This window comes from Piliocolobus tephrosceles, chromosome 14, assembly GCF_002776525.5.
Source record: "Piliocolobus tephrosceles isolate RC106 chromosome 14, ASM277652v3, whole genome shotgun sequence".
Taxonomy (NCBI): Eukaryota; Metazoa; Chordata; class Mammalia; order Primates; family Cercopithecidae; genus Piliocolobus; species Piliocolobus tephrosceles.
In genome coordinates this window covers 15,182,988-15,195,729 of record NC_045447.1, presented here as the reverse complement: position 1 = coordinate 15,195,729, position 12,742 = coordinate 15,182,988, and the positions used below count along the sequence as shown (strand labels likewise).

Sequence of the window (12,742 nt, the reverse complement as noted above, 5' to 3'; positions counted from 1 at the left end):
TGGTGGTAAGAAGACTGAATAGATCCAGTTCAGACTGAACTCCAGCCTTCAGGGAGCCAGAGACGAAGGGTGGCCTGCTAGACAGGCCATCTCATTTTAGGATGTGGAGCTCTCTCTGGGCAAAGCCAGACTAAAGACAGACCCTCAAGGGCCCCGTTCCAAGGACAGCATCAGAGTGTCATAGAGAGAATGAAATCAAGAATTGTGAATGCTGGCCTGGTCACTTTTCAACTGGGTGACCTTGGGAAGACTGGTCAAATCCACGTTCTGAGCCTGAGCTCCCACTCCGGAAGAAACGATGCTAGCCCAAGAGGGCCTAGAAATCAATGGGTGCTCCACTGCACCCCCTGCTGACTGGTGTCTAGCCCACAGCCTCTCCTGTAGGATCCCTCCTACCCTGATCCCTGCCGCAGGGAAGCCCCGGGCATCCCATCAGCTAGCTGTCCTCTGAATAGTAATGGAAGTAGCCAGTACTTCTCGAAGAGATTTAGTAACTGAATGTTAACCAAGTAATGTCACCTGAAAAGTAGAGGGAATGTTTCCCCCGGAAATCTTTTTGAAGTCTTCTTCCAATTGTCAACGGCCAGTTTTAAGGGGCTAGGAAACCTACCGTTGATTCAGAAAGAAAATTTGACACAGGAAAATTTCATTTTGGGAAAATGCAAGTCAATCAAGAGTCAGCATGGGAACTCCGTTTTCAGGCCTCCTTTTAAAAAAATATCACGTGCTTGTGCCTAGTAGGTTTTCAAAGTTACTTGCTGAATGAATGAATGCATGAATGGACAGATAGAACGACGGAGGGATGGACATCAGCTGAGAAGGAAGAAATGAACTTCACGGGTGGACTGGCCAGAGAGTCAGCTATTTCAGGAGACAATCTTGCTCTCAATCAGCCCCATCTTGCTGTCCACAGAGCTGGTTATTTTATTTTTGAGACAGACTCTCTGCTGCACAGGCTGGAGTGCTGTAGTGTGATCTCAGTTCACAGCAGCCTCCGCCTCCTCAGTTCAAGTGATTGTTGTGCCTCAGCCTCCTGAGTAGCTGGAATTACAGGGGTGCACCACCACACTCGGCTAATTTTTGTACTTTTAGTAGAGACGGGGTTTCACCATGTTGCCCAGGCTGGTCTCGAACCCCTGACCTCAGGTGATCCACCCTTTTTGGCCTCCCAAAGTGCTGGGATTATTTAATGTGCAATTGGAAGTGAGAGTCGGGGCAAGAAGTCAGGAGGAATGGATCTCTTCCCTCCACTTCAAAGATCCTGCATCCCTTTCTGCCGCCCTGGTCCTCTAAGTTTCCCAAGCACTTTCATATTCCCAGTGGAGATGAAGATCTGTGATTCAAGAAAACCCAGGCCAGATTAAAGGGCCAGGCACCGAGTCTGTGTGCCCAACACGGAACCACCACCCAACAAAGGCCCATTAGGATCGGGCCCCTGCTGCCGGCCTGGCTTCTCACATCTCCCAATACAATGCTGACAGATTGGCGGAGCCGGTTTCTTTCCCCCTCCCCTGAACAATATTTTATGAGGAGTCTGTTTTATTAAAATATTTTCCGCTGGATGCTTCCTGTGTTTCAAGAAGTTGGTCCTGCCAGCTGGAGCTGATGACAGTTGAGAAAAACACATTCAAGTGCTGTTGTGACATGGCATTTGGAAGGGGCGGAGCACAGTGGGGGGGGGGGGGGGGGGAGGCAGCATGGGAAGAGGCGTAGAAAAACACCCGGGTTGCACCAGAAATGCCACTGGCACTATGGGAGAACAATCTCCCCTTCCTCGTTAAACACACTTGAACAGAAACCCTTGGAATGACGTCCTGAAACGTACCCCTCTATCTCCTTGTGGGCCCGAGCCGCTGTGACATATGCCCACAGAAAGCCTGTCATTTGTTTTCTATCACTGTTAGTTTGTCAACCACCAAACTGGCTCCCAAGCTCCCACTGGTTTATTTCAACCCCAAATATTTCCCAACAGAAGTAGAAAACAGGGCATATTGAAACAACCAACCAACCAACAAACCCGAAAGTGATACTGACACGGCTCAGGTGATAAGCAGGAAAATGGGATCACCAGACACTGGCTCTTTGGCACACACTGTGGAGTCAGCCCCTCTGCCCAGTCTGGAAGGGCAACGGCGTAAGTCAATGTGATGGAGAGGTCTAGCCTCTCATCGGGAACTTGGCCACAAAATGGGTAAGGCTTTTCTGTAGGATGTGGAGCGTAGCTGGTGTTGCAATGGTGTTTCTGTGTAATGCAAGAATATTCTGGATTTACATCTCAATATCAACAGGCCTGTGACCTTGTATCCTGGTACAGTGTCTAAAAGGTTTAGTCCAGTTTTAAAGGTGTGACTTTAAAGAAATGTCACAAATTTCATCCCCTTAAGGAAGAATCTTTAGTCGGAGGCACTCAGGTGCCATGCAGCATTTTCTCCACAAGGGGGCAATCATAATCCATCCCTCCATGTTCCCACCAGGCTATTGTGCAGAGCAAAAGTTAAACTTAATCCAACTTCAGGAGTCCTCTCTTCCAAATTTCTCATAACTTAGCATCCTTGTGTGCAAGCACGTGCGCGCACGCACACACACACACACACGCACGCACACATAATTCCAGGACTTTCTGGGCAAAGTCTGAGGGCTGTCTGGGTGGGCTGATTCCTTCCCCTTACTATTAACCAGAGAATCCCAGGTAGCTGAAGTGAACTGAAACTTGGGTTAGGCCCCAGCTTGACAGTTTGAAATCATTTTTCTCCCTCCTTCTCACTCCAATTCTGTCTAGGACCTGCCATGTCCCTTACCTTCTTTCCCTGAGACATTTTCTGAGAGCCAGCCAGACATGGGGGCCTTCCCCTTTCCACCCAAATGACTTCAGGATCCCTGGGGTAATTTTTCTGACTCCTTCAACAATCCTAGACCAAGATGAACTCATGCACTTTTTCAAGGCATCACAGGAAGCCAGGGAGTAGCCACTGAGTTGTCTGGATAGAGACCGAGGGCTGTGCGCCTTGCGGACAAAGGGAAGCAGCACTACCTTCTGCAGACGGCTCTGGTCTGGACGGCTCTGGTCTGGTCTGGTCTGCGGCCTTCTGCCTCGCCCCCCACAGGCAGCTCCACCTCAGGCCACTGCTTGTCTTTCTGCCTCCCTCATTCACTTCATCTACCCCACGCCTCCTGGGCGGGTGACTCTAGGCCAGTCCTACGGGAAGCGCCGGGCATAACACCCAGGGAGCTCCGCATCTCAGGGAGGTGTGTAAGAAAAACCACAGTAACATAAATGCTCCGGCACAGGTGGGCAAAGGGTCCTGGTGGGGGTGGGACAGTGGATAAGGGCAGTCCTGTGTACAGATCTCGGCCACGGAGGCCTAGGAAGGTGGGTGGACCCAGTTCAACACTTGGCCTCCTTCACCAGGTTCTAACCCTCACCTACTGACTCGGTATGTTCAGCACAAGAGGCCTAGGACCTTCTTCTGAACCCAGCCAAGTACCCTTTGGACCCCACCACTCGAAATCCAGCCCAAGTGCCTGGCTCCCTGGCCTCTGGGGCCTCCCGCTGGTGTGACAACCAGACCGAGTAAGAGATCAAGCCTTGTTCCCTGAATGACCCCTTTGTGAAACACCCACTGGGGGCCCCGGGGAAGCCTCACAAAGGCCAGGGCTACACGCTTGAGATTCACAAAGTGCTGGCCCGGCAGACGGAGGGTTCTTGCAGACAGAGGGGAGAGGCGAAATACTCACTGCTCAGGGCTCGGCACAGACGTCCTCCGGCCTTCCACTGTGATGTTGCTCTTTGGTCTCTTAACAACATGAGGACGAGGTGGGCGCACCTAGAGGAGTACAGGGGGAGACCCCAAGAAGGAGTGAGTTGGAAAAGCCATACAGGAACATTCTGAAGATTTGGATAAACGCCCCCACCCCAAAAATGTTTAGGAAATTTCAAAGCTACAGGCTACAATAGCCCAGCCTATCACAGAAGCATCACCATCTAATAGGCAGCAGAGAGACGCATTAACTGGAATTCTGCGGCCTATTTAAATCAGAAAGGTGCTCCTGGAAAGCTCGGTTTCTTCACCTGCAAGATGAGGATAGTTCCACTGGCCTCCTTGCAGGGCTGCGGTGAGGGTCCAATGAGATGATGTCTACATAGTACCCGGAACAAAGAGGCCCTTATCAATGACAATTCCCTCTCATCTTCCTCTGACGCCCAGAAGCTGGTTTTGTAGAAAGAAAAGGTTGTGCTCACACTTGTTTTCAGGGTGCACATGCTTAGTTTGCTCTTTTTACAACAGAATCACAAGGTGCTTATTTTCCTCTCTAAATAAGAGAGGCATGAGAGAGTGCCACTACGAATCGTCTTTCTGTTTCCCAGGGCATCCCCGTGCCGGTCCTCCCAGCAGGGTTCAGCCTGGATGCTGCCCATCTTGTGTAGCTACACGCGCTGAGCAGACCTAGTGGGAGGGTCTCCAGTGGGCACATCAGGAAGGACCCAGCTTCCTAACTCCACAGCTGCTGCTGCAGCAGCGGGATGGGTTTTTCTGACCTACTGCCTCTGAAAACCAAGATGAGGGCCCACAGAGAAGGACACCCTCATCCCCTGCCAGAGCCCGTGATGGATGTGAGGCTGAGAATTTGTAGGTACCCTTAGAAGTATACTCATCTGGTCCAATTGACATTACACGGCTTTAATTTGGCATGGCCATCTCTGTACACTCGCAGTGCCTGAGAGGGATGGGTTGAGAGCTAAGCTGAGAAAGTCTATCTCTGAATTTCACTGCCGATAAAAACAACGAAGCCTGCCGGGGCAGGGGGCTTGCTTTCTCCACAGATGGGATGCCACAGTTGCTGAGTTTCCAGGACAAGACAGGGAAGGAAAGCAGGCACACACTCCATTGCCTGCCCGCTCTTTCTCCTGAACATCACACCTCTTGCCCCCCAGAAGCTTGTGGGTGACACGGCACAATGGCTTAGGAACACAGATGACAGAAGCTGGCTGCATAAAAGACAAGTCTTTATGGAGTCTAGTCAAGCCCTCAGGTCTGTGCACGTCTGATCTAACCAAAGTTTTTCCTGTGGGGTGGCCAGTCTGATCTCAGACTGGTTTGGCAGACCAGGGATGTGGTAAACACCAAAGGCATTCCACCAAACTGGCTGTCTTCGTCTATGGGGTGATTGTGAAGGCCAGATACAGGGAAAGTCCCCGCAGGGGGTCTGGTACACAGTGGGGGCTCAATAAATGTTCATCCTGCTCCTCTGTGACCTGGATGTCCCTTCTTGTCAACAACAAAAGGAAGACGAAGAGTGGGTGTCTCTGAGTTAGAAGATGAGTTTTAGGATTCTCTTATCCCTGCCTCGCGTTCTGTGGACTGCCTGGTATGTCATGGTCGCTCAGCAAGATTTTCAGAAACAAGTGAACATTGCTGCTCCGAATCTGAGAAGTGCATAATGACGGTGCTAGTATCATCGTGATTAGAACTGTGCCTGCCACACAGCTCACATTCAGGCAACATGTGCTCAATAAACAAGTGGATATCCCCGCAGCTCTTCTAACTCTGAACTGGTTTCCCCAGCTCTGGCAGCTGGTCAACAGGGTCACCTGGCTGGAATGATCCCCACCCCCAACTTCTCCCCACAAAAGGCGGGAGTGTGGGTAGGGTGAAGGAGCAGTTCTGCCCCTGCCCCGGGGGGCCCTGGGGCAGAGCTTTCAGGAAAGGTCAGACTTTAAGGCCTGTCAGCTCGTCCTTGCACAGGGCTGCTCCTCGCTACAATAAAGGCGGGTTAAGAATGTGAACTTGTGGCTGAAATGGGGGGATTAAGTTTGTGGCAACTTCAACTGAACTTGCAACGTGGTGAAACATGGGGAAAAAGAACAACAGAGCTAATTAGACGAGCTGAGCTGTCAGAGTGCCGCTGAATGGCTCAGCGCCAACAAACAAAAGGAATGGGTTGGCAATCAGCGGGATCGGTGGAGGAGACTGCTTCATTAGGGATGATAAAACAGACAGAGCAGTGGGGGAGGGGCGGGGGTGGGGAGCACAGAGCCGGAGCCTCGGAGGCTGGGGAGGGAGAGAAAGACACGCCAGACCCAGAGGCGGTTGGTCACCAGCACAGCTGCTGACCTACCCAGAGTTACACACACCTGACTGGTGTGGACAAGCCAGACACAAAATTACACTCACAGACATGACCATCCTCAGATATACTGAGGCCTCCAGACTTCCATGTAAACACTATCTCAGAAATACACACTCACAGAGGCACGCACAAGAGGTGAAGGCACATGTATGAATCACACACACGCACCCTCGCACATGCATGGCGGCGGACCACAACCAGGCACAGACACATACAGACAAAACGGTTTACTAGTGAAGCCTGAATCACAGACTATGCAGACACGTCTTGTCATATTTCAGCCACCACACTCATCTTTCTGGGGTGCTTAGGAAGGGTGGGTACTGGGGATGAAGGAAGAAACCCACAGGCACACACAACAGTGACTGGCCCCACCAGTGTGAGGATCCCAGCCGCGGGGGGAGAAAATGCTAAACAGAGATTTCCAGCTCTGTTCAAGGGGGACTGGAGGGGAAACTTGGGAAGCCAGCCAATTCCCCACTGGATTTAAAACCTGAGAAATCTAAGTCGGCAGGGTTAAATGTGTATTGAATACAAAAGCACTGAGTACATTTGATTTTAATGGTGAGCAAGAAATAATAAATACAGAGCTTATAAAGCGCTTCACACGCAGGCCGACGGCAGCCTGCCTCTCCCTGGCAGGCCCCAACCCATACCCCTTCGTCCAGGAGACACTGGCATGGTTTTCTTCTGCTCTTTCCTTTTTCTTGTTTTTAAAAAGAAAACCCAAATCCTCTGGTAACATCTGAACTCCAGCCACAGGTGCCAGGCTACAAAGCTCCTTCCAGAAAGGTTGAATGGCTAGACCCTCCCCCGCCCCTGCTACCCCGGGCCAACGGCTGCACTTCTGTCTGGAACGTTTGTGGCTACGTGACCCAGCAAAGCCACACTGGAGGCTGATGGCTCCTGACATGGGAGCTTGGTAGGCTGTCCTCTTCGAGGCCCTCATGGGGTTCTATATGCTGAGTCTCCCCGGTTCCCACCTAGTCTGTAGCAGGGTCCACTGGAAATGCTTGCATAAATGCACGTAGAATCAATGGTCCTTAGGGGCCCAGAAAGCATAAACCTTCTGTGACTCCCAGATTCGTCTCTTAGTGCTGCTGCTTGGCAGAATAAGTTCGGGGGACACGCCAGGGACCGTGCTAGGCGCTATACATACACAACCTCTATTGTTAAACCCATTTTACAGATGATGAAACTAAGGCTCAGAGAAGGTGAGGATCCTGCCTAAGGTCGCACAGCCAGGAAGTGGCCAGGCTGTAATTCAAACCAGGGCAGGCCTCTCTGACTTCCAAGCCTAGGAGAGCTGGTTCTCCTAGGCATCCTGCCTGTTCAGCATGCCATCAATCCAGGAGGTTCGGCCAAAGCTAGCACCAGGCTAGTCACCTCCTGCATTAGCTCAGAGCCTGAGGCAGCTGCTACTCAGTGTCTCTCACAGCGTCTGTCTCCCGAGTCCTCGGTTGCCAATGGATGTGGTGGCCCACCCCCCAATCTGCACAGATCCCCACACCGGTGAGAAAACACAGAGTCCACTGTTGCTGTCTCCAATACTCGAATTCTTCCAAGGGGAGTGATCCTTCCCTGAATCACGACTTTCAAGATTCTGTGCCCGCCTTGGATCCCAAGCCTCAAAGGGGAATGCTGAGAGCTACCTGCTGCTGACTTTGGCTTAAGGGGAGGCTGTTTGGTAGAAAACAAAGAGACAGTGGAGAGACGCAAGCTGGGCTCAAAGGCAGGACTTATCATCAGGCCTGTCATCATCCCTGTGGTGTTGGCTACAAGTTAGGGAGATGGCATCTGCCTGCTCTGGGCTGGACAAATGAGACAGTCATTACACAAGTGCCCAGCACAGTCCTAGGCACCAGAAAAGGTGCTCAATGAATATTAATTCTCTTCTCTTCTGTGTCTCTGCCAGACCTAACATGGCACTGGAGATTCCGCAGACAGTTCAGCCGCTACTCATTACTTTTTTTCTTGACTGAATTTTTTTTTTTTTCCTTCTCCAAGCATTTTATATAGGTTGAGCATCCCTAATCTGAAAATCAGAGATCTGAAACACGCCAAAATCCAAGACTTCTTGAGCCCCAACATGATGCTAAAGGAAACGTTCAGTGGAGGATTCTGGATTTTGGATTAGGGGCGCACGACCAGGAAGTGTCATGCAAATATTCTAAAATCCGAAACAAACTGAAAGCTGAAACTCTTCTGGTCCCACGCAGAAGACGGAGGGTCCAGAGAGCTTGGAATAGTGGCAAGACTACAGGTTCCAGAGTCCAGACGACCTTATTTGCAGTTGAGGACCCTGGGTTAAGTTACCAAGCATCAGTTTGCTCATTGCTAAACTGAGTGGTGACAGTGCCTACTTCACTGAGCTACTGTGAGGCGCAGCTGGGATGAGGTACCTAAGAATGATTTGCTGACTATAAAATCCTAGGCAAGTGATGGTTATTAATAAACTGGGCCATTCCTTAGAAGCTGTAAGACGCAAAAACCTGTTAAGAATAAGAACTGTTGTCCAGGCATGGTGGTTCACACCTGTAATCTCAGCACTTTGGGAGGCCGAGGTGGGTGGATCACAAGGTCCGAAGATCGAGACCATCCTGGCTAATATGGTGAAACCCCGTCTCTACTAAAAATACAAAAAAATTAGCTGGATGTGGTGGCGGGCACCTGTAGTCCCAGCTACTTGGGAGGCTGAAGCAGGAGAATGGTGTGAATAAGCCAAGATCGCGCCACTGCACTCCAGCCTGGGCAACGGGGTGAGGCGACGGGGTGAGACTCCGTATCAAAAAAATAAAATAAAAATAAAAGTAAGAACTGTTACTGTGTGTCTTCTACAAACGTCATCCACTTTCCTTCTCACGAAACCCCTCTAGGAATGAGGGCACAGCCCCGGAGGTGAAATCGGACTCAGAGAGCTTCAGTGCTTGCCAGAGTCGCACGACTTCAGCATTTAAGCCTAGCTCTGTCGGCCTCCCAAATCCGTGCTGTTGAGGACTATACTGAAACTCTCACTAGTCACACAAGGTTGCTTAGAAGGGGCCTCCTGTCCCCCAAAGCAGTTCTTTTAGCTGCTTCTGTCTTCTTTCCAGTGACAGTGAGCAGACATATTCTAGCTCCTTGCCAGCTGTGCCGATGGGGTTTTCGGCCAACCACAGTTTGATGGGGATACGCGATGGATCCATTGTCACATGTGGCTGGGAGTGTGGACTCACGACGGTCATAGGGGAAGGTATCTAAGTCCCCCAGGCCTCCCCTCTAGCCCTCTAATTCCCACCCGCAGCAGGTAAGGGAAGGCAAGGAAAACTATGCCACAGAATGGCCAACATCCACCCAGAGAGCAGCTACCCGGTGGATGCTGGGTGCATCTCCCCAGGTGAACAGACACAGTTCACCTGGTCACCTGCATGCCCTGACCTCTTTGCCTTCACAAGATGGATTTGGACATGTGCATTGCAGAGGGTGGGAGGGCTAGGACACTGGGTTGTGGGGTACTCTTTAGCTGGCCACAGAGTGGTGGCCACACTGAATGGTAGATGGAGAAACTTTTCTCTTGAGAAACAGCCCTCACCAAAAGGTCCTGGAAGGTTTCCCACTTTCAAAGCACCTGCCAAAGTTCGCATGGCTCAGCATGGCCGAAATCTGACCTACCATGGAAAACAGCTCCACTGATGCTTAACACGGGACCCAGACCCACTCTTTTTCCATGGACAGATCTCTCTCACCTCCCACCCCATTCCCAGGTGACGGTGGCTTTATCACATGTTGTCCTGCTTCTCCATCCTTACCTGGATTTTTTTTTTTTTTTTTTTAAAGAGACAAGGTCTTGCTCTGTCACCCAGGCTGGAGTGCAGTGACACAATCATCGCTTACTATAGCCTCAACCTCCTGGGCTCAAGTGATCCTCCCATCTTAGCCTCCTGAGTAGCTAGGACTACAGGCGTGCACCACCACTCCCCTTACCTGGCACTTTACATGGGAAGGTGGATCTCCAAGGAAGGCCTGGCAGGGGAGCGGTACCTGTCTCCATATGAGCGGGCTCCGTACTCTCTGGACATAGCCTCTACCCATGGGAAGGTACAAATGCATTTCCAGACCCAGATCTGGCAGGAATGAGACCCTTGTCCCCGGACTTCTGCTTCCTTTGTGAGGAACAGGGGTATGGAGGAAGGTTTTCAACCCCTTGCTCACCCTGTGAGGCTTGCTCAAATGATGCATACACAGCACACACACCACACAGTGGCCCCCTTGCTACCTATGGCTCTGATCTGCAAATCACCAAACTTATTCACAAAAAAGCGAGAGAAGCCCAGAAAATGCAAGCTCAAGTTCATGCCACACAGAGAGGGAAGCTGAAAAACCCAATTCCCAGTTTTCTTTTGCCAGGCAGGAGGGTCCAAACTCTGGAGGTTTAGTCAGGCTGAGGGGAGAATGGCTCAGGCAGTGTTAGGTGGGGAGGGCAGAACCACCGGTTACTCACGGGCCTCGAGCGCTGTATCTTGGGAGGCGGTCGGGTGGGACACAGTCTCTGCAGCTGCATTAAAGTGGAAACTTAAAACATCAGGACGCACTGAGAAGGCTCAATGCATTTCTACAGACGGCCTGGGGGAAGGCACCCCATCACCCAAGCCAGAGCCAGAGGGCCATCCTCGACACCTCCCGCCTCACCCCCACTGTCCACCTTCTGAAGCCGTTTCCTCTGCTCATTCTTTCCTTCTAGCCTTGTTTCCAGCCTGGTTACTGCAATCATTTCCCAACAGGGCCCCCAGCTCCACCCTCCACTATGCTCCACACAGGCTGGGGGCCCTTCCCAGGTGCAATAGGGCCAGCCCACCTCCATTCCAGACCGCTCACGCCCTGTCCTGTCCTTGGACGCCTGCTCAAGGCTTGGGGCTGGCACTGCATGTCCCCTAAGACCGGGACCCCACTGTGCCCCACACAGACCTTTCTCAACCTTCACCCATGCCTTGCTTCCTGCCCGCCCTCCGGAATGGAATGAGCTGCTCCAGCCCAGACTGGCCTGGCAAACGTGTGCCTGTCCTTCAAGAGCCCGTCAGGTTGGATGCTGCCTCGTGTCTCCTGCTATGTGGTCCCCCACCCCTGCGCCCACGGAACCTTTTACAGGTCCGTCTCCAAGGGGGCTCATCCCTGTGCCTGCAGGCTCTGCGGTACTTGGGGAAAAAATCTGCTCAACAAATGTCTGATGAACAAATAAAATTTGTACAAAATGATTGGCTTCTGAAATCAGGATTTGAATCAAAACCAGTAGAGCACAGACTTCTCAGCTCTCCGCTCAAACCCTTTATCTTGAAAGCCCAGCAGTGTCCTTTCAACAGCCTGCCTGTCTTGATGCTCTCGCATGCGTGGGAGACAGGGAGGCCGAGTAAGGAAAGTGAAAATTCACGCGAGACCCAGGCGGTGGACCCACAGCATTCCCCAGGCGGCTTCCGGTTGTTTTCTGCCCATTCCATCACTCAGGTCGGAATGTATCGCTCAGGTTAGATGTATCTTTCTGATACATCTAACAAGACACATCACAAAGATACATCTAACTGGACAAAATCCAGACTTGCCTCAGCCAAAACAGGAGCCAATGTCCCATGTGGCCGGTCCACATTAAGATGTGCTCTAAATCCCAGCACTTTGGGAGGCCGAGGCGGGCGGACCACCTGAGGTCACGAGTTCAAGACCAGCCTGGCCAACATGGTGAAACTCCATCTATACAAAAATACAAAAATTAGCCGGGCATGATGGCACACGCCTGTAATCCCAGCTACTCAGGAGGCTGGGGTGGAAGAATTGCTTGAACCCGGAAGGCAGAGGTTGCAGTGAGCCGAGATCGTGCCATTGCACTCCAGCCTGGGTGACAGAGCGAGACTCTGTCTCAAAACAAAACAAAAAAAGATGTGCTGTAAATGCAAAACACTAGACTTCAGAGACTCGGCACGAGGAAAGAATGTCAGACGCCTCAGTAACAACTTTTAGATTGATTACATGTTGAAATGATAATATTTTGGATATATTAGGTTCATAATACTAAAATCAATTTCATCTGCTTATGTTTCACATTCAGAATTCCACATGTGACTCCTGCATGAAGCTCCCATTATGTTTTCCTTGAACAGCGCTGATACAGGGCTCTACTGAGTGGGAGTGACGCTTCAGATCTCAAATCTGCCTTAGAACTTGTTTTCTGAACCTGCCCCACTACTCCTAGAGGGCAGGGCCTGTGTCCCTGGGTCCCTGGGTCCCTGCATGGAACCTGTCAGGGTAGCTCGAGGGGAAAGAGGGCCCAGGGACTTGGTGGAGGGTTCCCCTGTGTCCCAGTTGTCCCTGGGTCCCTGGTGCCCCGCACGGAACTTGTCGGGGCAGCCTGAGGGGAAAGTGGGCCCAGGGACTTGGTGGAGGACTCCCTGGTGGCACATGGAGAACACGTTGGGGTAGAATGACACTGCGGCTTCCCAGATCCTATGCCATTAGCTGGGCGTGAGGGCCGACCCACGCTTGGTGACCCTTCTTCAGCTGGTGGCTACCGGGGAGTTGGGGGTGCTGCCTAGGGATAGGCAAGGTCGCCATGTTTTTTCCCCTTCATGGCTTACAGGAAGTGTGTGGG

The 12,742-nt window shown here is 51.6% G+C and overlaps 1 protein-coding gene across 10 annotated transcripts in view; it reads right to left on the bottom strand.

The window, feature by feature from the left end:
* DENND1A (DENN domain containing 1A) overlaps positions 1-12,742 on the bottom strand; it is a 546,843-nt gene that overhangs the window by 19,653 nt on the left and 514,448 nt on the right. For 5 of the 10 annotated variants that reach the window (XM_023217180.1, XM_023217183.1, XM_023217182.2 and 2 more), the window contains 2 exons: positions 10,610-10,663; positions 3,736-3,824 (listed from right to left, as the gene is read on the bottom strand). In XM_023217180.1, coding sequence (XP_023072948.1) covers positions 3,736-3,824; positions 10,610-10,663 — 143 coding nt within the window. Of the gene's footprint in view, positions 1-1,887; positions 2,243-3,735; positions 3,825-10,609; positions 10,664-12,742 lie in introns of those variants that run through there. The other 5 variants (XM_023217189.1, XM_023217188.1, XM_023217181.1 and 2 more) reach the window with 3 other exon arrangements.